The 25,681-nt window shown below is 31.1% G+C and overlaps 2 protein-coding genes across 2 annotated transcripts; both read left to right on the plus strand.

The window, feature by feature from the left end:
* The first annotated feature begins 2,637 nt into the window (after positions 1-2,637).
* LOC134697510 (protein inturned-like) lies at positions 2,638-16,698 on the plus strand. The gene is made up of 11 exons (XM_063559788.1): positions 2,638-2,890; positions 4,956-5,701; positions 10,729-10,811; positions 11,415-11,684; positions 12,245-12,357; positions 13,434-13,523; positions 13,955-14,032; positions 14,324-14,492; positions 15,074-15,127; positions 15,698-15,763; positions 16,468-16,698. The coding sequence occupies exons 1-11, from the start codon at positions 2,709-2,711 to the stop codon at positions 16,696-16,698; spliced, it is 2,082 nt and encodes a 693-aa protein (XP_063415858.1). The 5' UTR covers positions 2,638-2,708.
* A 26-nt stretch (positions 16,699-16,724) lies between these two features.
* On the plus strand, positions 16,725-24,803 carry LOC134697511 (protein inturned-like). Its single transcript, XM_063559789.1, has 8 exons — positions 16,725-16,754; positions 17,333-17,490; positions 18,113-18,237; positions 19,035-19,174; positions 19,414-19,502; positions 20,301-20,490; positions 21,444-21,598; positions 22,192-24,803. The coding sequence occupies exons 1-8, from the start codon at positions 16,725-16,727 to the stop codon at positions 22,298-22,300; spliced, it is 996 nt and encodes a 331-aa protein (XP_063415859.1). The 3' UTR covers positions 22,301-24,803.
* Positions 24,804-25,681: the final 878 nt, after the last annotated feature.

A 25,681-nucleotide genomic window follows, 5' to 3' on the forward strand; every position in this document is an offset into this window, starting at 1 on the left:
ACCTACCGCCTGCCTTTGTGTTCTAACCTGTTTAAGAGATTAAATTATGATTTTAAAAGAATGAAAAACCTTGTGATAGTATACAACAAAGGAGTCAGAAGATATAAGCTCAAAGAGTTAACACTTTTGTAATTTTACTGTATTAATCAAACACAACATCTATTCTAGATCAAGTTATTTTAATGTTATGTTGAGTTTGACGTTCCCGGTAGTACGCTTCAAAACGAGAAAAAAATATATGTTTACAAAACAAATTATAATACATGATACAAATTCGTGAATTTCTTCTTATACAGAAGTGTCACTTGTTTAGGCATAAATATTCACGAATTGTTGAAAACATATGCTTTTGCTCTAATGGTTGATTCAAAATAAACTTAAAGCCTCCTCATTTATTCAGAATCATAAATAGGCATCCGTGTTGTCTTGTGATGCTATTTTCGTCAATCTAAATGATAAGATATAACAGACTATATTGCTACAATTTTCAACTTGTATATTTCGTAACCAACATATACACCTGGGCAAAGGGGAATAAGTCAAATATCCAACTGCATCGTCGAAATTATCACTTTTATTTTAAAGGCAATTTTAAATCTTTTATTCGATTACATTAAATTCAAAATATGTGAAGTACAATGCAGAAAGGCCGGGTTGTTCTTACTGATAAAAAAATCTGCATAGCTATACATTTTGTTCGGAAGAAAACATCAGCAACTTTTAAAAAAGAATGATATATATAAAAGAATAGCAAGTTGAATTTCTTCAACTACGCCCACCCATGAATTTAAAGTCAACTTTTTAAGATTCCATGTGAAATTCAATTTATTAAAAATATTACGAGTGATCTATTAAAGCTAATACGAAGAAGAATACTGTGACACTTACATCATTCTTGTTGATGCCGGTATAACTTTTTAAGGAAAGTAACTGTTGTTCGGCTGACTGAAATAAGGGCCCTATTAATAGTGTGTTGAAAGAATCATTATCCATTGCATCAAGTTACATGTCTATCCGAATTATTCACACAATGTCTTCAACTAATCAAGGAACAGAACAGGTCTTGTAGACCAACTGGTTCATCATTACAAACCTTGTTACAATATAAAAAAGGAGATGTGGTGTGATTGCCAATGAGATAACTATCCACAAAAGACCAAAATAAGACATACATGAACAACTTTAAGTCACCCTATGGCCTTCAACAATGAGCAAAGCCCATGCCGCATAGTCAGCTATAAAAGGCCCCGATAAGACAATGTAAAACAATTCAAACGAGAAAACTAACGGTCTTATTTATGTAAAAAAAAAATGAACGAAAAACAAATATGTAACACATAAACAAACAACAACCACTGAATTACAGGCAAATTCCTTTTAAAAATCATGATTTCTATAACAGTGCGTTATACTATCATATTAGGTCGCACATTGTCACACACAGATTGAGAATTAAAGTTAGAAGCGAAATCCGGTGATATAGAATTACGGCAAACCTAAAAAGGTCCTTCATTTGCTAGTACTTTTAGGGACCATGTAAGCCTTCTTAATGGATCGATATGGTTCAGGCAGTAAGGGTTAGAGTTAGATTAATGTTTTTAGCCAAGATTGGGGTTAGGGTTAGGGTTAGGGTTAGGGTTAGGGTTAGAATTAGGACGTGCATCGTCAAGAAGCGGCTTACGAGGGTGTATGATGCCTGCCTCCGTTGTCTTATGGTGGTGTATTAGTTAGGGTGATGTCATGACTAAGGGTAGTTTAGTATAACTCTATGTGCATGGTACTAAACGTATTACGTATTAGCAGAACGTTTAAACAAAATTGCTCGAATAAGAAATTAGGGTAACTTATGCCAATGTCAATTCATTGAGAGACAAGTAATCAATAAAAATTGTGTCAGGGGAGGGGGGTATGTAAAAGACTTGAAAATTTGCAGATATTCCATCCCAGAGGCGGATTTAGTGGGGCTGGGCGGCCGTCCCCCCTCCTTTTTCGGAAAAAAAATCATTGAAGCGTGACTGGAGCGGGCCCCCTCTTAGGTCAGTCAGTGGGCCCCCACTTATGAAAATTCCTGGATCCGCCTCTGTATCCATCTATTCCAGCAGCAACGGTACGTATGGGTGGATTTTACAGAATAGACAAAATAGACACACAAAAATATTAACAAAAACCTGTTTCTGTATTTTTTTAGTTATGTCAAAAATTTGAAAATCAGATAAAATAGGCAATTTAATTATTAAAAAAAAACTGAAAACGTTAACGAGATATGAAATAAAAATCAGGAATATGACAGCTGTTATCCATTCGTTTAATGTCTTTGATTTTGTCATTTGATTGCGGACTTTTTGTTTTGGATTATCCTCTGAGTTCAATATTTTTTGTGGTTTTACTTTTATAAAAAATTGAACACCCTCTTTTGATCAAGATAGGCGAAAAGGTTTAATGTAATATTAGTTACAAGTCAATTATGAATGTGTGTGTGATTATAGCAACTATATATTAAAAAAGGTACTATAGATTAGAAAATGAATTATGTGTTCATTAGTTTAAAATGGGATAAGATTCCCTTTACGGGACCCCTTACATGGAAGTCTTTTGTGTTTGAGTTAAAATATTTAACCTTAACTTCAAAGCCCCGGATGTAAACAAAATGGAGGACAAAAATTTTGTCAACTTAAATTTTGGAGTAGAAAACAGAAAAATCTAATAACATGGCACATTATCACAATAAAACACCCTTTTATAATCCAAAAAATGACAATAGGATAAATTCTAATCCAGGGAAAACTGAAAGTCCAAACCAAGAAAACGCATTTCACTGTGGGAAAATTGAAGCTAGAAATCGAGATCGGACACAAGTTCACAACAATGAATTTTCAGTCGTTAAATCGTCGTAAGTGTAAACAATATAAGAAAATTATAATTTTGAAGAATACATTCAATTTACTTCACACAAATATCAGGCAGGTGCTCAGATATGTCCTCCTGAAGGCTAGTCGAAATAATTCTGATCACAGGAATTGGATGTTCTATAAATAAAATTCTGTAAATAATAAGGTCGACTATCAATTTTGTTGAAGGTGTAGTAGTGCAACTGTCATGGGCATGGGACATGTTTAAAGACAAAATTCAACTATTCTACCACTTATCCTCCCTTCTGTTCAATCACAAACTCAAAATGTTATGACTTGAGGATAATAAAATCACACAGAATTCACTAAAAGTATATAGTCCTAGCAAAGGACACCCCTTTTCTTTGGAGAAAGATAAAGAAAAAAAGAAAATGATGAGAATATGAAACAGTTGCATTGTATTACCTTGTTTATCACCCATACATTGTAAGGCATGTAAATAAAAGCATCTCTAAATAAAATTTCCATTTTAGGCAAACTAATATATATATTTATTCAAACTGTTTTGCTATTTATTTTATTACAGAGGAAACAAATAAAGGCAGAATTTTTGCAGTCACTGTCCACAATAATAAGTAAACATGTTGTAAATCTTGAAATACACGGGAAATAGGTTTTAATGTGTGAATTTATATATATTCTTGTGTTCCATGAATGCTTTTCAGAAATCAGAATCTTTTTCAGTAACATTTATTTATTCTAATGATTACATTGAGACCCCCTAAAAATTGATAAGAAAAAGCTACATTTCCATTTTTTCAACCTTACAACTGCAGGATAACAGAAAAGAAGAAAAGTAATGTCATGCATGTATTATACATGTTTCATGAATGAAAAATCCATATCGACATTTTTGCTTCAAAAAAAGCAATAAATAAAAAGAATCCTGTTTTTTTGGCATTGTTGACTGAACACATAATCTTTAAATCTTTGTTCGGGCAGGAATAAAGAAAAACATATTTGAATAAACCATTTATTTATGGAACAAGAGAAAATATATATGATTAAACCCTTTTGTGGAGTCAGTATATTCATGTATATATATTGTTTATCAGCCTACACAGTACACTATGTCCCTGGATCACTTTTATACATGTATGCACAATGTTCATGTACAGGTGTCATGGTATATATAGAAATTATGCACATTTTCACAGTCAATCATACATTATTTTATTATAGATTTGAAATGCCACTGAACATTATATGTTTGCACATGTATATAAAACTTCATTGCATTTGCCTTCCAGGTTAACTGCATTTCTGTGATTTTTTTTCAAAACAGAAATGAAATGGAAACAAATTAGGCACTTTCTAGGTAAAGGGTGGTTATTACTTTTTTATATGTTTTACATGAATCTTGTTGATGTCTCAATACATCTATACATAGATATGTATGCAGTTTATGGGAAAGTTTCTATTGGTACATGATGTGTCATGTATTACTGTATGTATAAATTGCGTATCACAAAAATCATAGACATGTATCCACCTCAATAAATTGGTTTATGGTTTACATTATTTAATGTTGATCAAATTGAGCACTAAATTTTGGATGTTTTGAATATAAATGATTAAATAAGCATTATGCTCTGCATGAAAACATTTTTATATGCAAGATTTAGATCCATGTTTGATCACAGCTTCATTTGACAAGTCAGAAAGCTTCTTTTAGTTGCTAAATTTTATAAACATAACAAAAATATACATAATTTCCAAAATAAATTCAATTGAAAGTTAAAAATGTTATACAATGATTCAAATTTAAGTTTAAATTAAAGGAGATGCATCTGGGTCTACCCCAAACAGCAACTCAGTGCATTTATTCAAAATAAATCTTGCATTATTTGCCTGCTAATAAAAAAAGACACAGATTTTTTCACAATTCTTTATTTGCATTTTAATATATATTTTTAGTCACAATCTTGCAAAGTTATTTCATATTTTAATTCTGATTTGAATATATTTGTCATAAATTAATCTTTAGAAACAAACTTTATCATTTACCATTTTACAACCTTCACTTACCAGTGTTTTATTTTCCAGTAATGTCAAAGACAATTGGACTCCATATGTACAACCACAGGGAGATTTGTTTTATGTCAAAGAATCAGACCATCCTGGGAGGCCAGACAGACAGTATAATTACACTGATTCTGTAGATCAAAAGGAAGAGAAAGATGAAACAACCTTCTTTTCAGACAGATTGAGGGAATCTCCATACAGTGATAAACACGAATCACGATATAGGGAAAAGAATAAAAACACTGGCTATGATAATAATTCATCTCCAGACCTGAATAATTACTATGAAAAGCTTGGACATAACAAATACAGTCATAATTTATATAGGAAAGAGGATCAAAATAGTTCCCGTTCAAGTGGCTATTCTGATAGCTCCCCTCCGCACCAAGAACTCCATAATGGTGATATTAATCATAACTCAATAAGTAGAAATGTACACACACCACATGTAAATAATCATGGTTATGATAGTGATTTTTATGACAAACATAGTGATGTCAGTGTTGATAGATCTTCAGTAGACAGTACCCCAACAAAGCCAGCAAAAATAAAACATGTTTATATTACGCCTAATCCCTACAGTTGTAGAAACGGGGAGAGTTTCTCAGGAATTGCTTTATGTGAGAAACTTTTTGGTATAACATTGTACCATTATAATCATAAACAGTCTAAAAGTTCTCTAGAAACGACTTACAAAGATAGAAAATTACTTGTCCAGCATGTATCACTGTCTAGTCCTGCTGGCAGATCTCAACAAATACACAGAGGTTAGTACACATATTTATACATGTACACTGGTGTGCGCATGCTCAGGGAAACGCATCGTTGTTTTTGTCAGCTGAAAATTATTTTCTGAAAATCATCTTTACAGCTATTATCAGAGCTTACCAAAACCATAAGCACCACAAAACCTGTCTACTAAAACAGGAAATCTAAAAACCTGTAAATTTTATTGTACTTTGAAGCCTAAATTTGGAACACTTAGTTGATATTATTTTCGCGCCATAGTGGCCCGCTACTAATTCCACTTCCTTGTTTACATTTTATAAACTTCCGCTTAAAATCAGTGGTGGTACAAATATCATTTTTTGAAACTATTCTAGTCTATCCTTCATCATGAAACTAACATGCTCCATTTGTGTGTGTATCATTTAGTGCCTTTGGGTGAGCACAGAGGACGAAGATTATAACAATTCATCAGTATCTAACATTATTTTGTGTGTCTTGTTTGCACTTTCCACTCTCGAGCACGTACCACCTTGAACCAGGAAGAAATGTTAATAAAAATAGTATGTATACTTTTTATCATCTTGAGCATGTCCTACAACAGCTCTACTCCAAATATTATAGTATGCACAACATTACCTGAATCAACCATCATGAACATAAATCATAACCATCATATATGTTCTACCTATACTGAAATCCTCAGTACATATACAGGTAACATACCACCATATATCACCACCAAAATAGATTTATTTGACTTAAAAAATACATTCTTTATGTTTGAAAGTATAAAACACCGGAAAGTTTTCTCATCATCATATAAAAATGATAGAAAACTAACACTACTATATTTATGTGTACTTCTACTAAATCAATCACTGGATATAAATCCAAATCCAGGTCCAACATTAAATGAAACAAAATATGACTGTGGCTTCTGTAAAACAGAAGTATGCTGGTCGGATAAAGGAATTATGTGTGATAGTTGTGACCAATGGTATCACACATCTTGTCAAGGAGTAGGAAATGAGACATATAACATGTTATCGAACAGTAAACACATTTGGTACTGTCTTCGCTGTGCACTACCCAACTACTCAGGTGGACTTTTTGAATCACTCGACACATTGTCGGACACAAACATTTTTGACTCTCTAAATCTAGATACATCATCATGTTCTGAGATTTTAGACCCACCTCAAGCAACATCATCTCCAAAACCTATTCTCAAAACAACCAAAAAGCATAAAACAACAGCAAAAAAGGCTAACAAACGTCTCACAATATTAAATATAAACTGTCAGTCGATAAAATCAAAAGTAGCTGACCTCCATCAAGTAATTGACCAAGTCAAACCAGACATTATAGTAGGCACAGAATCCTGGCTTACACCAGATATATGTAACTCTGAAATCTTCCCTAAAGACTTGTTCTGTATTTATCGTAAAGACCGGACAGGTCGTAAAGGAGGGGGTGTCTTCTTAGCAATTTCAGTTGATATCTTGTCATCAGAACAACCAGAATTGGACACAAATTGTGAATTACTATGGGCAAAAGTAGATATAATTGGAGTAAAATCAATCTACATTGGGGCTTATTATAAACCACAGGAAAACGACACTGAAAGTGTCGCCGAACTAAGCAGATCATTACAGAGAATACCAACACACAGTAATATCTGGCTACTTGGAGATTTCAATCTCCCTAAATATGACTGGGTTAAACAAGAACTGAAACCAAATTGTAAATTTACAAATACATATAATAACTTTTTTGATATCATGAATGATCATAATCTTGAACAGGTTGTACATATACCAACAAGACAGGAAAACACACTAGATCTGTTTTACCTTAACCAGCCTTCACTTGTACAAAACATTAAAACACTACCAAGTCTCGGAACATCAGACCATGACATTGTCTTCCACGAAATGAACATCACAATAGGTAGAAAAAAGAAAACACCAAGAAAAATAAGTCAATACAAAAAAGCCGACTGGGACAAAATACGCACAGAAGTTAAAAATTTCCAAGACGAATACTTTTCTCCAACATTAACTAATAACAGCACAGAAGAAAAGTGGACACTGATCAAAAACAAAATACAAGAAATAACAGACAAAAATATTCCATCAAAAATAATGAAACAAAAACAAGATATTCCTTGGCTAACACCAGAAATAAAGAGACTAATCAGAAAAAGAGACAGAATACATAAGAAAATAAAGGCAACAAAATCAGATAAAAAATCGGATACTATCAAAAAGCACCGATCCTTAAAACACCAAGTACAACAAAAGCTTAGAACATCATATTGGAACTACATAGAAAACATTATAATTGAAGACAGCAAACTAAAAGATAGTAAACCAAGCAAAAAATTTTGGTCATTCATAAAAAACCAAAAAAGTGAAAATATAGGTGTATCACCACTAAAGGTAAATGGTATAACAAAAACAAACCCCCAAGATCAGGCTGAAGCACTAAACCACCAATTCCACTCAGCATTTACCACACCTAAACCTTTGAAATTATCTCACATTTGTGAACTAAAATCATTAAAATCAGCAACACACAAACTAGAAATGAAGCAAATAAACATCACCCCAGAAGGAACATCTAAATTACTAAAAAACCTAAACCCATCAAAAGCAATTGGTCCAGACAAAATATCACCTCATTTTCTAAAAGAAGTTCATCATGAAATCTCACCTATTATATCTGACTTATTTAACTCATCAGTAAATACAGGAACAGTACCAAACGACTGGAGAGAGGCCTTGGTTACACCAGTTTTCAAAAAGGGAGCAAAATCTAAACCTGAAAACTACAGGCCCATCTCTCTAACCTGTATCCTTAGTAAATCACTAGAACATATAATTGTATCATCCATAATGAAACATCTAGACATTCACGATTTACTATATCCACTGCAGCATGGTTTTAGATCAAAAGTTAGCTGTGAAACACAACTTTTAACTTTTACACAGCAAATACTTGATTATATGGCAAATGGTAAACAAACTGACGTAGTTGTCATGGATTTTTCAAAAGCGTTTGATAAGGTGGACCACCAAAGACTTATTCTTAAACTGAAACGCATGGGAATAAATAACAAAACAACAAATTGGATAGAGGCATGGTTATCACATAGATCACAAAAAGTGGTGGTTGACAGTCACACATCAAATAGTTGTCCTGTATTGTCAGGCGTTCCCCAAGGCTCTGTTCTCGGGCCATGTCTGTTCTTAATCTACATTAATGACATGCCCGACAACCTCAAAAGTAATGTTCGCCTCTTTGCAGATGACACTATTGTGTATCTAACAATCTCATCATTAGATGACTGTCACACCCTTCAATCAGACCTACATAAATTGGAACAATGGGAGCAAGAATGGCTCATGTCCTTTAACCCAGACAAATGTGAAATCATCCACATAACAAGAAAACATAAACCAATCATCTATAAATACACACTACATAATCATATTTTAAAATCAACAAACAAAGCAAAATATCTTGGCGTTTCCATCACAAACGATCTGACATGGAATTCTCATATAAATGACATCACGAACAAAGCAAATGCATCACTGAGATTTATTAAAAGAAACGTCAAAACTAACAGCATAAAAACAAAAGAACTGGCTTACAAAACATACGTAAGACCAAAAATCGAATACTGTAGTGTCGTCTGGGACCCCTGGCAGAAACAACAAATACATAAAATTGAAATGGTACAGAGAAGAGCTGCCAGGTATACACTAAACCAATACAGCTATCAAAGCAGTGTAACAGCCATGCTTGAACATCTAAGATGGCCAACATTACAACAAAGAAGAAATCTTGCATCCGTCACCATGCTATATAAAATTCAACACCAATTAGTCTCCATCCCAGTAAATACATACCTAATACCATCCAAAGAACATAAATTTATACAGCCATTCTCTCCCACAAACTATCATTTATATTCATTTTTTCCTAGAACAATAAGGTTGTGGAATTCCCTAACATACCAAGTAGCCTGTAGCCCAGACTTAGAAGCTTTTAAGTCTGGTGCAAAACCACATATGTATTGCTAAATCAAACCATGTTTTTATCTATATACAAAAATTTTAAAAAAAAAGTTTTTTCTTGAAATTATTGTAAATATGTTTAGTTTTAATTTGTTTCCCTAGTATGTGCCTTCTTGTAATCTTCAACATATTGAAGTTAAGAAGTATTATGTAGACACTGTGTAACAAATAATACATAATTATATGTATACATTGTATATACGTGTATTCAGATATGGACAAATGCAATGGTTTTATGCATGGAAAAATATGAAACAGAAACAAATATAAAGGAAATAGCATATTTACCTTTTATGATGAAAATATCAAAAAGGGTTCATTAATGTACCCAAACTTGTGACCTATTTTCACTGTCTTTCATCAAAGTTGTGTTAAATGTTTTCTTTAAGGCCAGTTACTCACATTTTGATTTTATTTGTACCAAATTTTCAGTTTGATCTCTTCACTTCAGTCATGTCATCAGTGCTGGAAATGTGTGAAATTTTAAAATTAAAAAATCTGTTGTGGAGTTCTCAATTGCAATTAATAAATTGATTTTAAACAGATGTCCTTAGGGACTATATAAGGATGTGATTACTAGATTGAATGTGTTAATTAAGAAACTATTTTTAATCTAGTAAACTATTCATTAGGGATACATATGTCATGAACATGTCAGAACAGTTGATTAATTTTCACTTTGTTTAAACTAAATGATATACATATAGGACACATAAATTTTAAACAAAAACTATAAAGTGAAATCAATTAATGTATATATTACTTTAAAACTTGGAATAAGGACACATTAAAGCTTCTGATAAATGTAAGTGTCAGCTATGTATATAATTTTTATTTTTTATTAATTTTATTTAGAGAGAATATGGTATTGAAACTGTTAGCACATGAGTATGATACCAGAAAATATATCAGCTGTATAATAATTCACAATATATATTTTTTTGTACATGTGCCAAGTATTTTAATTTGTTTATTTACAGGTGACATGATGGTAGCTGTAAATGATGTTGGTGTAACTTGGGAAAACTTAGAAACAATCTGCAACAAGTTATCTAGTAAAGTTGTAAGTATAGAGTAGAAGAAAATAACAGTGCACATAGAAATACCATTGTATTGAAAATATGTATTATTACATGTAGAAATAGAACCAAAAACAATTCACAATCATCCCTGTAGAACTGAAAATTTAATTGACTTATATTGATGTATACAAGAAATGAACTCCATCATTGTATAATAAGTGGAAGCTAAAAAAATATTTACATTGTAACTGTAATATCTACATGTTGAAAAATCATATATCATATTGTTATTTTGTTTAATTTATATATTAATTTTAGAATGCATAATGCAATACATAATGTTTGTTGGTATTATTGTAATCTTATAGTACAACAGGCACAGGAAGCACTGCACATTTATCAAAGTTTTATAGTCAGTTGTTGTCAAAGATGAAGAATAAACAATACACTCAATTTTATTTTAAATTTACATAACATATGTCAAGCTAACTAGCTATATATATATGTTATTCCAGTTAACTTCACCAGATACTGCTTTGATATTACATTGTGTTTTGTTATTACACTTTACAAGCATTGACAAAATTAGTACCATGATTATTTTAGTTTTAAAGAATCTGTAATCTTTCTTAAATTTATCACAGGTAAAATTGTCATTCCAAATGCCAAATGTTGTTGGACCAAAGCCCAGCCCTCCTCCTCCAGTGAACCCACAGTTTGCAATGACATCACCCCGTCCAGTGACAACACCTTCACCTCGACCTCCTCGCCATCGACAGCCTGGAGAGAATCTGTCACAGCTAGTGTTTGGTGACAGTAGAAAGCATCATCTGGAGTACCTACAGGACACATCCTGTTGTGTGATGTACCTAACATTAGAGGGAGATGGCAGCTCTGATACAGAGAGTGTTAGGGTAAGTTGTCTTTGTATTGTTTTAGTCAATGTAAAATCAAGTAAATACCCTCACTCTCATTAAGATACTTTTGTTGATTTGATAAAACAAAACTAAAGTCATATGCATTATTACAAAATAAAAAATGGTTGCTCTTTCTAGCTTTGAAACATGTTGTGTTTTGATATGAGAACAAGTTCTCTAAAAAGGAACTGTTTTGATAATTGAGGGTAGTAAAGGGTTATTTTCGTGCAACCTGTTCGTCATTCACCGACTTTTGTGAAAATCAGTAAAAAGAACAATGTGCAAGACATTTTTAATTGTTCATTCATTGCAAAATGACAATTTTATTTTGTGTTTTTCCATGCAGACATGCCCCTCGTGATAGAGTATACAGCCATAAATAAAAATCTCCATCAACATGCTATAGAATAAATTCAGTAGTAAAAAAATGAAATATTTAAATCATATTGTTATTAGTATTTTTCAAAGAGTCATTTGCATAATAATGAATTCAATCATGTAAAAGATAGTGAAGATAGTCTAAAACTTTATTTGAATATAATATTTTGTATTTATAGGAGGATATAGTATACCAGTATCCACCAGGGGATAGTAAGTTACTGGAGGTTAGAGGATTGTTTCTAACATTATGTGGTGTACTTCCAGAGGTGGCAGCAACTTCTGCTAGAAGGTATATATAAATATATTAATTCAGATTATTCTTCAGCTATAAAAACTAGATTTTTTGGACCTATATAGTATATCATAGTTTTATGCCTATTTGGTTTGTAATTGACTTATACTTTTAGCTTGGGGAAAAAAATCTATTTCTACTATTTTGAGTTGATTTATCAACCCTCATAAGATACTTTATTATTTGTCATTAAGCTTTTATTTAATGCTCCAGCTATAGATATGTGGTATGAGTGCCAATGAGACAACTCTCCATCCAAATAACAATTTATAAAAGTAAACCATTATAGGTCAATGTAAGGCCTTCAACACAGAGCCTTGGCACACACCGAACAATGAGCTATAAAGGGCCCCAAAATTACTAGTGTAAAACCATTCAAATGCGAAAACCAACGGTTTAATCTATATTAAAAACGAGAAAAGAGAAACAAGTATGAACTACATAAACAGACGACAACCACTGAACATCAGGTTCCTGACTAAGGACAGAAACAAACATTTGCATCAGGTTTTAACGTTTTAATGGTACCAAACCTTCTCCCTTTTTCTTAAACAATAGTATAACATCACAGTATAAAAAAACACACGATAAAATATCAATTGGAAGGCTTAACTCAATATGTTGTTTATGCATTGATTCATATAAGGCCCCATTTCAACTCTTTTGATAATAAGATAACAGAACTCAACATACAAGATGAGAAAATGAAACATATAAATGGCATGTCTATATTTGATATTCATATAACTTTATTATTTCATTCGGGATTATCACACACAATACAGGTTCATATTTTATGTTACTCTGAAGTCTGAAGAAAATAGGTCTCTAAAAAAAAAAAAACAATTACAGGAAATTTTCCAATATTTTTCCTTTTTTTCAAGTGAAGAAAAAATAACATGTTTGGATAGGAAAATTAAAGGCACTGTTGCCAGTCAAGCTTCCAAAATTTTGACAGAATAATTAATATGGTAATATAAAAACAACCACCTATTTGAAATAATGAAATATCTTAATAGCTTTACAAAGTATTTAAATTCTCATTTTAAATCAATATGTATTTGTTTTTACAGCTCAACTCTTGTTCACCAAAGACAGAAGATTAACATAGCTTACCAAAGAGATGGGAAAGACATCCTTGTTATCGGATTACCTGCTGATAAGTATGTATCATTAATATAGCATTCATATAGAACTCAAATCAAAAACATTCTGAAATAAGAAAATCCAGATTCATGTGACCATGACATATACTTTGCATGTTGAATAATCCTTGTAAAAACCCATGAAGTAATCAGTATTTAGCCTGTTTCAATCCAAAACTTTTGCCCTATCCAGCAGACCTTCTTTTTCTACAGTATTTCCATTCTCAATTTTATATATAACCCAATCTTCGTCCCTGTTTACACACTGTACAAAACCTACTTCTTTGATTTAAAATTCAATTAGTTTTTGTGCTTAATATTCCTGAAAAAAATTGCTGTTGTTTACTAATAAAAAAAAAATCAGTCATTATCTTAAAGTCAGACAATTTGTTCTGACAACATAAAGTTGATATCTTATTGGCTCAATTTAATCATGACTTACTTTACAGGGTACCAAAGTCTTGTGTTGAAGAAATCTTAAAGCAGCTTCATCATTTAATACTAGTATTATATGGTCCATTACACAGGTGAGCTTAATGGTTTATTTATCATTCAAAATTAATTTATTTGTTTATATCTATCTTTAGCAACATTATTGGCACTTTCCTCCGCTATGACCTTGACCTTGATTCTTGTTTACATGAAACAGTTTGTAACATCAAGTAAAAATTATTGAATTTTGAATTATTGAATTGAAAACAAAATGAAACAGGGAGAGAGTGTGGTTTTATTTATTTATTTGTTTTTTTATTGTTTATTTGATCTTATAAAACTTGTCAATAATTGCTTGAATTGTGTTTAATTTTCTTGTATTTCAGTGCTTTTCGAGATATGAAGCACAGAAGTCAGATAGACCAGTTGTTCTCATTGTCCCTGCATAATTTACATAATATTTCCCAGAGTGCCATGTTATCTAGTCAGTCCTCCAAAATATTTACAGAATTAATACCAGGTCCTAAAGCTATCAACTTTACTGATGACACAAAGGTGAGATATGTACCCTAGTGTATAGAATTTCACAATTTTTCATCTTCTTTATGTCTCTTTAATATTAGGGCTAAATTATTAACCATAGTTGGAGGACAAGAGTTACTCCAGTCAACTTATTGTGTTTGATTGCATTTCCTATAAGATTTAAGAAATATAAAATGTTAATTTAATATTAGAGCCTCATAGGTGGTTGGGGTCTGAACACAATCAAACTTAAATAAACACATAAATGTTAAACCTTTCCTTCATGGATTTTTTTTCTCGCATACTTAATTCGCATAGGATTTTTTCAATAAAAAAAAAATCATCAGGTTTAAAGTATTAATGCATTGTGAAAACAAATATTGCATCAATGAAATTCAAGTCAGATATTCTTATGAATGTCCTTTCAAATTGGATAAAAAAAAATTAAGTCTGATGCAGACATTTTGTATTTGAAGCGATTCAACTGAGGTACTACACAGGCGTCAAAAGGTTTTCTAAAACTTTTCATGAAATTGAAAAAATATAATTCCTAAAAGCTGGTTGAGTTTTAAATAATTTTGGTTATGTTTAAACCTGTTTATATTTTATTACAGTTACTATGTGATGAAATCCTCAGCGAGTTTGAAGCTTCTGACTTTGACGATTTTGTAAGTATTTAGTAAAGTTTGAAATAGTACTTTTCACAATTTCATTGAATAAATTAATCAACCAAAAGAAAGACTATTAAAACATCTGAAACATCCTAATGTTAAAAAATAATATCACTTTGTATAAGTGCATAAAAAATATATACCATTTAAGTGGCTTATGTCCCTTTTCATTGATATTAATAATAAATTTAATTGACCTACACATTATTTAGAGCTTATATGTTTATGTTTGTAGTTAGGTATTGCTTATTATGATATGTGTAATACATCATCATAAAGGCTTGTGCAAGATAATACCTTGTCGTCTATTTCAAATTTTAGTTGGTATTCTGAAAATGCAGGACCAAACTAAATAACAAATGTTAAAAGAAATAGTGTATGGATAACCCTGATCAACTGTTTTTCTGTTCTGTTAAACACTTCCTAACTGCAAAGGGGTTATTGTGTTTTGTATCTATCTGTTCATCTACTGATACCAAACTTCATGTAGAGATGTATTGTTTTACATGTTTTCACATCCATTTTATGTCAACTTTCTGTTCACCTAGTACTTGTTTTTATTTACAGCTTGATCCAATATCTAAAGAAGCTAGAAGAGAATACTCCATCCTTGGTTCTTGTACATTTTATAAGGTAAATAGATTTTATTTAAAAAGAAGATTGTTATGAAATACTGTAAATTCAGAAATTATTGTGAGTTTTTATGCCCCACCTACGATAGTAGAGTGGCATTATGTTTTCTGGTCTGTGCGTCCTTTTGTTCGTCTGTTCGTCCGTCCGTTCATCCATCTGTCTGTTCGTTTGTCCGTCTGTTACATGTCAGGTTAAAGTTTTTGGTCAAGGTAGTTTTTGATGAAGTTGAAGTCCAATCAACTTGAAACTTAGTATACATGTTCCCTTTGATAAGATCATTCTATTTTTAATGCCAAATTAGAGAATTTATTCCAATTTCACAGTCCAGTAAACATAGAAAATGATAGTGTAAGTGGGGCATCTGTGTACTGTGGACACATTCTTGTTTATTATTGCCGAAAATGCAACTGTTTGATAGTCACAATAATAAAAACTGGCATTCTGATATCTGATACATATAAGTGTATGGGGTTGCCTTAAAATCGCAATAATTAAATAAATCTGGAATTTTTGTCCTTTTATTAAAAAAATTGCAATAATAAATGCATGCAATTATTTCTAAATTCACAGTAATATATTATTGTTCTCATTGAATTAAAGTTGATTCTAAGATATTGTACTCATAAAAAAAAAATGATTTCTATGAAGGCCTGTCTTCAGCTTTATTTTCACCAAAATATTATTTTAATTTCCTCTTTTTCCAGGAATATTTACTATGTAACCACCTGTGCCAGTCTGACTTACAAGACATCCACCTGTTTCTGAAACACCACTGCATAATACAGATGTTGGCTAGGAAACCAGTAGAAGAACTGGTAGTATGGAGAGAGATGTTCCCGTCACAGTATTGTCACAAAACACAGTCATGTCCCCAGGGCTATCAAGATCCTCATGATGCAAGGTGGTTCCTACTTGTTATTGGCATGGTAGGTTAATACTTTCAAGCAGAAGTGGCCAAGACATGGCATTTTTGGAATTAAAAGATTTATTGGTAACATTTATAAATGGGTACAAATACTGTTTAGACAGTAATGTGCCATTGTTTTGGTTTTGATTTAGATATTGGATTTAACCACAACTCTTAATCTTTAAAATTTTAATTACCAGAATGCTTAATTTAGATTTTTAAACTACTGAAAGAAAGAATATTAAGTACATTATAGTTTTTATTAAAAATTCAAACATTATTAAGTGGTGATCTCATCATGTAAACATTTCGTCATCACATGCATTACTTAGACCTGAGTGGTCTTATTGCAAATATAAAAAAATCAAATATAGAAGATATAATGTATACATAGATTTTACCTATGCATCGAGTGTGAAATTATATTTCTCCTCTATATTCATATTTGAAACTTGAGGCTAACTGAGTTTTGTGAATATTTAAAATTAAACAATCAAAAGTGGAGAAGTACTGCACTAAAGAGGGTGGTGAATCTGTTTCACTTATGAATTTTCGTAATCCAGAATTCTATACCTATACAAAGTTATAAGTTAATTTATTTTTTCTGGAAGTTAAAAATCTCATCAGTCTTTGTCTAACATTTCATTTAACTATTTTTACAGAAACAGTTTCTTTTATGCACATTGTTGGAGGCAGGAGGTTGTTCTAGGTCACAGAAGGGAAATCCTGGACCACACCCATTTATTGTCAGTCAGGCTAAAGCTACATTGTTACAGTTTGAAGCAGATGAAGTTACAATGACACAGAGTATTGAACACAGGTAAGACTGTTGTTCTGTATTTGTCCTAAGAACAAATATATTTGAAACAGTAAATGAATAAGTATAACCTCTAATATATAGAGGAAGCACCTACAAAATTTGCAAGTGTATTGGTCCCTAAATCACTCAAAACATTACATTTTGCTATTTTGATGTTTAACATAATTTTGTTATATACAAACAAAATACTCATCCTTGCCACATTAGATGATTTGTTTTAATTGCTTAAAATGAAAATATGGAACAAGGGTCAAAGGCTTTGACCACAAGAAAATACATAAATAAATTTAAAACTTGACAATCACTGAATATATCATCCTTTTTATGCCCCATTTATGGGCATTATGTTTTCTGGTCTGTGCGTTTGTCCCACTTCAGGTTAAAAATTTTGGTAGAAATTTTGATGAAATTGAAGTCCAATCAATTTGAAACTTAGTAAACATGTTCCCTATGATATGATCTTTCTAATTTTAATGCCAAATTAGACATTTTATCCCATTTTCATGGTCCACTGAACATAGAAAATGATAGTGCAGATGGGGCATCCGTGTACTTGGGACACATTCTTGTTTTTATTTTTAATTGAGGTTTTATTCTCTGAAACAAACATTTTATTTTACAGATTATCGAAGATCTCTAAAGGTCCATGTTTGTCTTGTGCAGATTCTGTCATTACTGGTCATAAACAAAAGAAAGATGAAAATATTATTATAACACCACAGAAATCAAGATTGTCTTCCAAGAATTGTAAGCACATTTATAACATTGGTTGCAATGATATGCTTAACCAGTCAATTAATTTGTTTTCACATTTAAAATATATATATTAGATGTTTTCATTGGATTTCCATTAAAACAAAGCAAGAATGTGCAGAGAAAGGTGCATTTCCTTGCAATTTTTTTTGCTTTAATTAGATTAAAAGTCAATGTTTTTAAATAAATAATATCATTTATAGAATGGAAAATACTGGCAGTTTTCTGATGAATTCATACAATAGACAACTTTCGATTTGATGCATTTCCGTCAAAAACTCTGGTTTTAGTGAACATCATTCATGCGTCGTCTTTTCCATTCCAATATAGAGCAAGTGGTTGGAAAATTTTAATACTATTTTGCACAATTTATTTGGCAAACTAAATCCTACTAATTGACAATCAGCACTGCTGTCATTAGGGGTTTGTGATTAAGTACCTACAGAACAACCATTATTTCTAGTTTATCCTGCACAATGACGATCACTAAGACGCTTGATAAATGTTGATAGTGCAGGGATACAGGTGATCCCCTCTTTCTGGTAAATGATGTCACAAAGGCGTGTCTAATTGAGGAGTTTTCAGGTGACGAATGAACTCGAAAGTGGTCTATTCATTCATGATGTGTTGTTTAAAAGTGAAAATTTATGAAGAGAAAAAAAGTTGTTTTTATTTTTTTAAGTATTCTTTAATCCTTTTAGCTTATTTGAGACTCTAATGGGATATTTTTATTTGTACAAAAATATCATCTCGTAAATATTACCTACAACTATACATTATGTATTTTACAGCACACGATGACCACGACATCGTAGGTAAAGGTGGTGGCAGTGAACATTCTACTCCAGTGATGAAACGTCAAGGCAGCAAGCTGTCGTATGGTTCTAATGATTCAGGGGAAAGTAGTGGCAGTGTTGGCATTAGTAATAAGGTATATAGTTGTATATAAAAAATCAGATATGAATAAATAATTGAAATCTTGGTCAGGTTAAAACTAATATTGCTAAGTTTCAATCTTATTGACATATGAAATATTCTTTTAATTTTTTTACATGAAATAAAAAGTGCTTTCTGAATTCCTTTTACTAACATTCCTGGGACAGCTCAAATTACATTGACATAAACCATATGTTGAAAACAAAATTTGAATAACATTTTTTCTGGTTTCAGGCAAAAATGACAAAAGCTGGCTCTGTATTTGATATCACCAGTATTCCACATGTTGTATTATCTCAGGGAGATGAGATCTCACATATCAGGTGAGTAACTTTTAAACTGCTATTATCCAATTAGCAAGATAATACAATGCCTAACAAGAGTGATCATCACTTATAAACATGTATTACAGGGCTTTCTAAAGTAGCCGGTAGACGGCCGCCAGATCCCTTTCCGGAAGGCATGATTTCAGCCACCTATAGTTTTAATTTAGCCTTCTACTACAATTTCAAGGGAAAGCCCTGGTTATATCTTGTAATTTGATTGGTATCAGTTTAATGTATTTGATATTTACAGTGTTTTAGAATTTTGAAAAGAATTCATATTTCAGGAAAATTAAATCACAGTATCTGATGAGTGTATTTGGCATTATCACTAGCAAATGGGATCTTCCATACCAATTAGAAAATGTGAAAAAAATTGGTCTCAGCTAAATAAACACATTTTGTTCACTCGAGGTACCTTTTATCCAACATACATGAATTCTCAAACAATTATATACATGAGAACAGCAGGTGCCAGAAAAATAATTTTCAATAAAAATTCCAAGTTTAAATTTTTAGGCATTTGACCGGCATGACTAATGATAGTTGGAATAATTATATCTAGATTGGTTCATCATAAACAACTGAATATAATTACTTTTAAACACTTTAGACTGGAAAACATGTATCAATAGAACTTTCTATCTACTCCCCAAATGCATTGCACACTCCAGTTTAAATACAAAAAAAATAAGAAATTTTATGTGTTCATTATCTATTTATAACACATCAACAGTGTTTGTAATGTTGTAAATAATTTTTACGACAAACTCTATTTGTGGTTTTTTTCTTCTTCAGATTAACACGAGGAGTAGATAACTGTCTGTTTCACTTCATCAGTATAAATGAGTTTGAAGGAACATACATATCTCCTACACAACAGGAAATGTCTGTAGTGAACGGGGCATTACAGGAAGTTATACTCAACCACTTCTATACAGCTTGTCTACATATACGCAATGTCTTTCAACAGGCTGGAAAAAACAAGGTAAGCATATATTCAGTATTCACAGAAAATGTTTTCACGTGTATGAAAATAGCCTATGATACTTGATGTTAAAAGAAAATGCCACATTTTTTATGTAATAAAATTTTTGGTATATGGTTTTTATCGTGTTTATAATACACAGAACTTTAACTCCGAAAATAAGTATCTAAAATGAATTACAAGATTTCATGCAACCAAACTTCAGTTCAATAGAAATTTAAGTTCAGATGGTGTCATATGAAAGAACCTTTATCCATGACTATGATAATTGCATTGTCATTCATCTGCACTTGTAAGAGAGGAATGATTTCATATAATTCTTACATTTCTCAATTTATGTGTGTTCCTTCCACCATATAAGGCTACAAGATTGCAGTTCTTTTCACAAATACTTATAAAAGTAAAATTACTTGTAAGTCATATACATTTCAGTATAACTTACGATAAATTTAAATCATACAAGTTTTTGTGAATAGAGTCACAGATATTTAGTGATAAGCAAAACTTGATTAAACATGATATACTTAAGGGAGCTCGCTTTTCAGTTTCAAAGTAATTAACTTTTCAAAACACTAGTTTATATTGATAAGGAATTAATAAAGGAATCCAAAAAGCAAAAAAAAATATATAGGTCATCGTGCTTGTTTTCAAGATAAATTATGAGCCATTAGAATTTTGGAGGGAAAATATTCTCTCTTGACTTTTCATAGCTTTATCATTGACAATTTAAAGTTCTCAAAAATTGTTAAAAAGTAATTAAAATTTTATAATTCTACAGATGGCTTATCATTATACATGTTAAGAATTTGAAAAAGAAAAATGGGGGTTACCGGGCAAATTTTTTCAATGCATTTAAATGGATAAAACCAGAGGTTTGCAAAAATCTGACAAAATATCCAAAACATGACAAAAATGATTTCTTTTTTTATTATATTCATTTTCTTTGATTCAAGACAAAACAAGTAGACCAACCAAAGAAATATGGAGAAGATACATCTTTTACTAATGTAAAAGAACAAGGTGTTTTGTTTACCTGTGTGATACCTCAGCATTTAGAGAACAGTAAAAAACAACCTCCACCATTGTCTCTGACATATTGGGTTGTAGGGTAAGTATTCTAGATAGATTATCAGTGTGTACCAGAAAAATGATAATAGTAACTTTGTTTTTTTCAAAAACGATATTTTAGCTTTTCTCTATTGATTCATTTTGAATAGATACAAACACTTCACTCTTTAGATTTGTGAAACGCTATAATTTAAAAGTGAGAATAGGGAATGTGTTAGAGAGACAACAAACCAACCAAAGAAGAAAATATAAATTCTCTAATATTTGTATGTATGAGAGTAACAGGCACCAGCAAAAACTATTTTTTTTTTTTTAATTAGTCAAAGTTTTATGGCTTTTTTGCTGTTAACAATTTACTCAATAAAAAACTGTTTTTCAGTAGAAATGCAAGCTTCAATTATGCAATCTATGCATCTCTATTTCAAATCGTTACACATACGCTCTTCTGTTCAGTTATTCTTTAGAAACATGATATTTATACTTGTACAAAATAGGAACCCCTTACCCCTGAATGTGTAACCTCTTAATTTGGAAAGAATATTGTATCACTGAAATCGTTCATCAAAACATTTTGAAAGGCTTGAAATCATACAGAAAAAGATCTCAAATTTAAAACCTATATTACTTTTGTAGAAGAAAATTTCCAGATGAAAAAGAGATGTATGTTTGTTTCCATGAATCCATACCTCAGACAGCAATAGAGATGGCATTTAAACTTGACACAGGATTATCTTTATCATGAGATTAACAGTGGATTGATATAATCTTACACAGAAAAATGGATAAACAGACACCAATTAATGATAATGTTATTTGTTCGCTGAAAAGAAAAGAAAATAGTCCATATCCAAACATTTAATAGGATATGGATAAACCATAGAAATTAATTTCCATTCAATTATCGATGTTTTCAGGGAAAGATCAAGCCTCATTGAACTCATTCTGTGATATCTTAAACTATGATACAGAGACTGAAGCAGTTTCATCCAGTATAACATTTCATTAATTGCATCAACATATTGTTGGTAATTGTCTGTTTACTAAGATAAAGGGTTGTTGAGATTATTTTCAGGGTTGAACGTTAAGAATTTCCAAAGGCCATATCACATTTCATTAGCAATAGTTAAATTAATTTTCACAGCTTTTTTTACATTCTAGTCATGCATCACAGAATCAAAACGCAAATCCATTTGTCTTCATTGTATGTGAATGTCTGTGTCCTGAACACAATGATTTGGCAGGGCTGGCATATAGAGCAGTTAAAAAAATGTATGAAAGACTATCATACATTTAAAAAATGTTATCTGGTTAATTATGATACAAGTCAATTATTGGGTTCCCTACTTGATCACATCACTGAAAAGACCTTGATGTTAGTGGATGATATCCTTGAAATAGAAAAGGAAATTAAAAAATACACATTTAGAAAACCTCCTAATCTTCACTATGAACCTAAGACTAATACAATATACTGAATTTGTTCTCTCTTGAAAAATATCAGTGAAGTTCCCCATGATAGTAGACATATTATTAGAATACCAATTTGGTTCAGTTATATAACATCTAAACTGCAATATGTGTGTGAAAGATGATTTAATCATTTTCATTAATCTTGCCATCAGAATTACAGTATTAATGTTATCATCGTACAATTAGTCACAAATCACTATCATAGCAATTATTCATATAAATTATAAATTTAGTTTTATTTCATTATCACAAAATATTCATGGCAATCTATTAGTAAAAGACTGTAAATACAAAGTAAACTTTTTTATTGTTAAAATGTTTGAAGTAAAATCCAAATATCATACTCAACAAACAAAACAAAGAAAACAAACCAAAAGTATCGTTGATCGATAGATAATTTTGTCTTTTGCACTAAAGATAGTTTATGAACTTTGTAAGCATTATCAGAGGCAAATAAATCTGTTCTGTCCCTATAGAAAATATACTTCCAACTTGACTTCACATGAGAATCTTGCATGGTCAGAGTTTGAAAATGTGTTTATCTTTGATACAATACTCCCTTATATTATATCAATAGTCCTTTGTACATCTTGTATATGCCTGATAAGCTAAATAAGTACAAAAATGTCTTTTCTCTTTTCTTTTACATCTGTTGATGGCACGATTATTAAACCAGTTGATGTTATTTAATTCCTATCTTTGACCAAAAATTATATTTTTGAAAAATATTTACACATTTTAATGAGATTAGTGTGTATTACTTAGATATCAAGAACAGTAATTGTATTATTGTGTTAACATTCCATTTGTTTTGATATTTTGTACATATTTATTTATTTATTTCATGCTTGTCTGTGATATTTTATGTTGACAGTTTTATACATTAATATATTCCAGGTTTTGTGTTTTTCAAATGTACATGAAAAATAGAAACATATATTGTTAAATCCCATCAAGTGATTGTTAACGTTTTGTTGATTAATTTTCAATTGGCACATAAATTTCTTACTTTTGAAATTCCAAAGTAATGTTTTGTTAACCCTGTTGATGTTACATGAGAGGGGGGTAGGACCTTTATCTGGACTTCAGCATTCAGTGTTTTTAAGCTCAGGATTTTGGGATCGACCCTTTCGGGATCCGGGAATTTTTTTTCTCCAATTTCGGGATGTCAGAATTTAAATATGTTTAAATTAAAGACCTCGGAATTTCTTGTTTTAAAGCCCTGGATTTTGGGATCAGGACCCCTCCTATAATGGTACTATGTAATACACTTGTCTGCCAATTGGTTCATCTATTCATCCGTCCTTAATATATATTGCATATTACTCCGCTTAAGTATAAGGGAATGATCAAATATTTGTCTGAACGATTATAATGATGATTATTAGAGTGGAGATTATTTTCAGATCTGCCAGACAGGTACTTCCAGGTTGACTTAAACCTTTATTTTTATTGTAAGTAACTAGTTAGATTTTTTATGCCCCATTTATGGGTATTATGTTTTCTGGTCTGTTCGTCCTTTTGTTTGTCCTCTATTCTGTCCCGCTTTTGGTTAAAGTTTTTGGTCGAGGTAGTTTTTGATGAAGTTGAAGGCCAATCAACTTTAAACTCAGCACACATGTTCCCTTTGATATGATCAGGGTTTCCCCTGGGTCAATTATTTCTTTCGCCACCTCTTTCGCCAAAACAATATTTTTTTCGCCACTTTATTATTTTTTTCGCCAAATAACATAACTACATTTTTCGTTTAAAATTTACCTTTTTTTCTACACCCCCCCCTTTTCCTTAAATAGGATGATTGTGTCTAGCATTATGCTCTCAAACTTATTTTAAAATTTACATTTTAATGAATAAACACTAATTATATAAACATTTACTTTAAAACGAAAGTTGATTTTTTAATGTAAAAGGGAAAAATATTCATTGTATTTAAAACAACTTTTCTAATTGATTGGCCCACTATAATTTTAATAATAAAGAATTAAGATATAAGTCCTGGAATATAACAAAATTAATGGACATCATGTTTTGATTATATAATATCAGTATAGTTCGTATGGAAAGTTTCTTTAAAAGAAAAATACTGATGTTCCCTTTTGTACTAAACAGTGTTTTTTACATCAAAACAAAAGCTTTTATCACATGAAATTGATCTCTCGTTTCATGTGTAGTCATTATTGAAGGGCTACTCTCATTTGAGTCAACCTTTTGGATAGATTTCTTCATAACGACAGTTTTCTTTTTTTGAACATCGTAAATGAAAAAGTTGAGACGTATACCTATGCTTGAAACACGTATGTCACTCAAACAACTTTAAAGTAGTCTCTCTAATCAATTACCTCTATTTAAGTCAATGGATAATTAAAGTGTTTCCGAGATTTTCCTTGCTTTTGAACATTTTTCGTCACAACAGCTTTATCTCAATTATCTTTAAAAGCAGAGGAGACGTCAAAAGTTTGCTTCAAACACGTGCGTCGCAAAGTGGTAAATAAATTCTGTATGTGACATTTAGCAGAAGCCATTTAACCATATCATTTTGTCAAACAACTCAATCAACACCTTTATTAATAGTCCTTTGTTGTCGATAGCTATAAAATGCAATCAGCTGATTATTGTTTTTCTGTCCAAACCTTAATGAGGTCAAGGTGAATTC

The sequence above is a fragment of the Mytilus trossulus genome, chromosome 14 (assembly GCF_036588685.1).
Source record: "Mytilus trossulus isolate FHL-02 chromosome 14, PNRI_Mtr1.1.1.hap1, whole genome shotgun sequence".
Taxonomy (NCBI): domain Eukaryota; kingdom Metazoa; phylum Mollusca; class Bivalvia; order Mytilida; family Mytilidae; genus Mytilus; species Mytilus trossulus.

Bases quoted from the DNA above. Each gene is read 5' to 3' on its own strand.
- LOC134697510 (XM_063559788.1), top strand. From the start codon at position 2,709: ATGGCACATTATCACAATAAAACACCCTTTTATAATCCAAAAAATGAC. The intron at 11,685-12,244 runs GTAAGTTGTCTT...TTGTATTTATAG, and splicing joins CTGATACAGAGAGTGTTAGG to GAGGATATAGTATACCAGTA. The intron at 12,358-13,433 runs GTATATATAAAT...TTGTTTTTACAG, and splicing joins GCAGCAACTTCTGCTAGAAG to CTCAACTCTTGTTCACCAAA.
- LOC134697511 (XM_063559789.1), top strand. From the start codon at position 16,725: ATGGCATTTTTGGAATTAAAAGATTTATTG. The intron at 16,755-17,332 runs GTAACATTTATA...CTATTTTTACAG, and splicing joins TGGAATTAAAAGATTTATTG to AAACAGTTTCTTTTATGCAC. The intron at 19,175-19,413 runs GTATATAGTTGT...TTCTGGTTTCAG, and splicing joins GTGTTGGCATTAGTAATAAG to GCAAAAATGACAAAAGCTGG.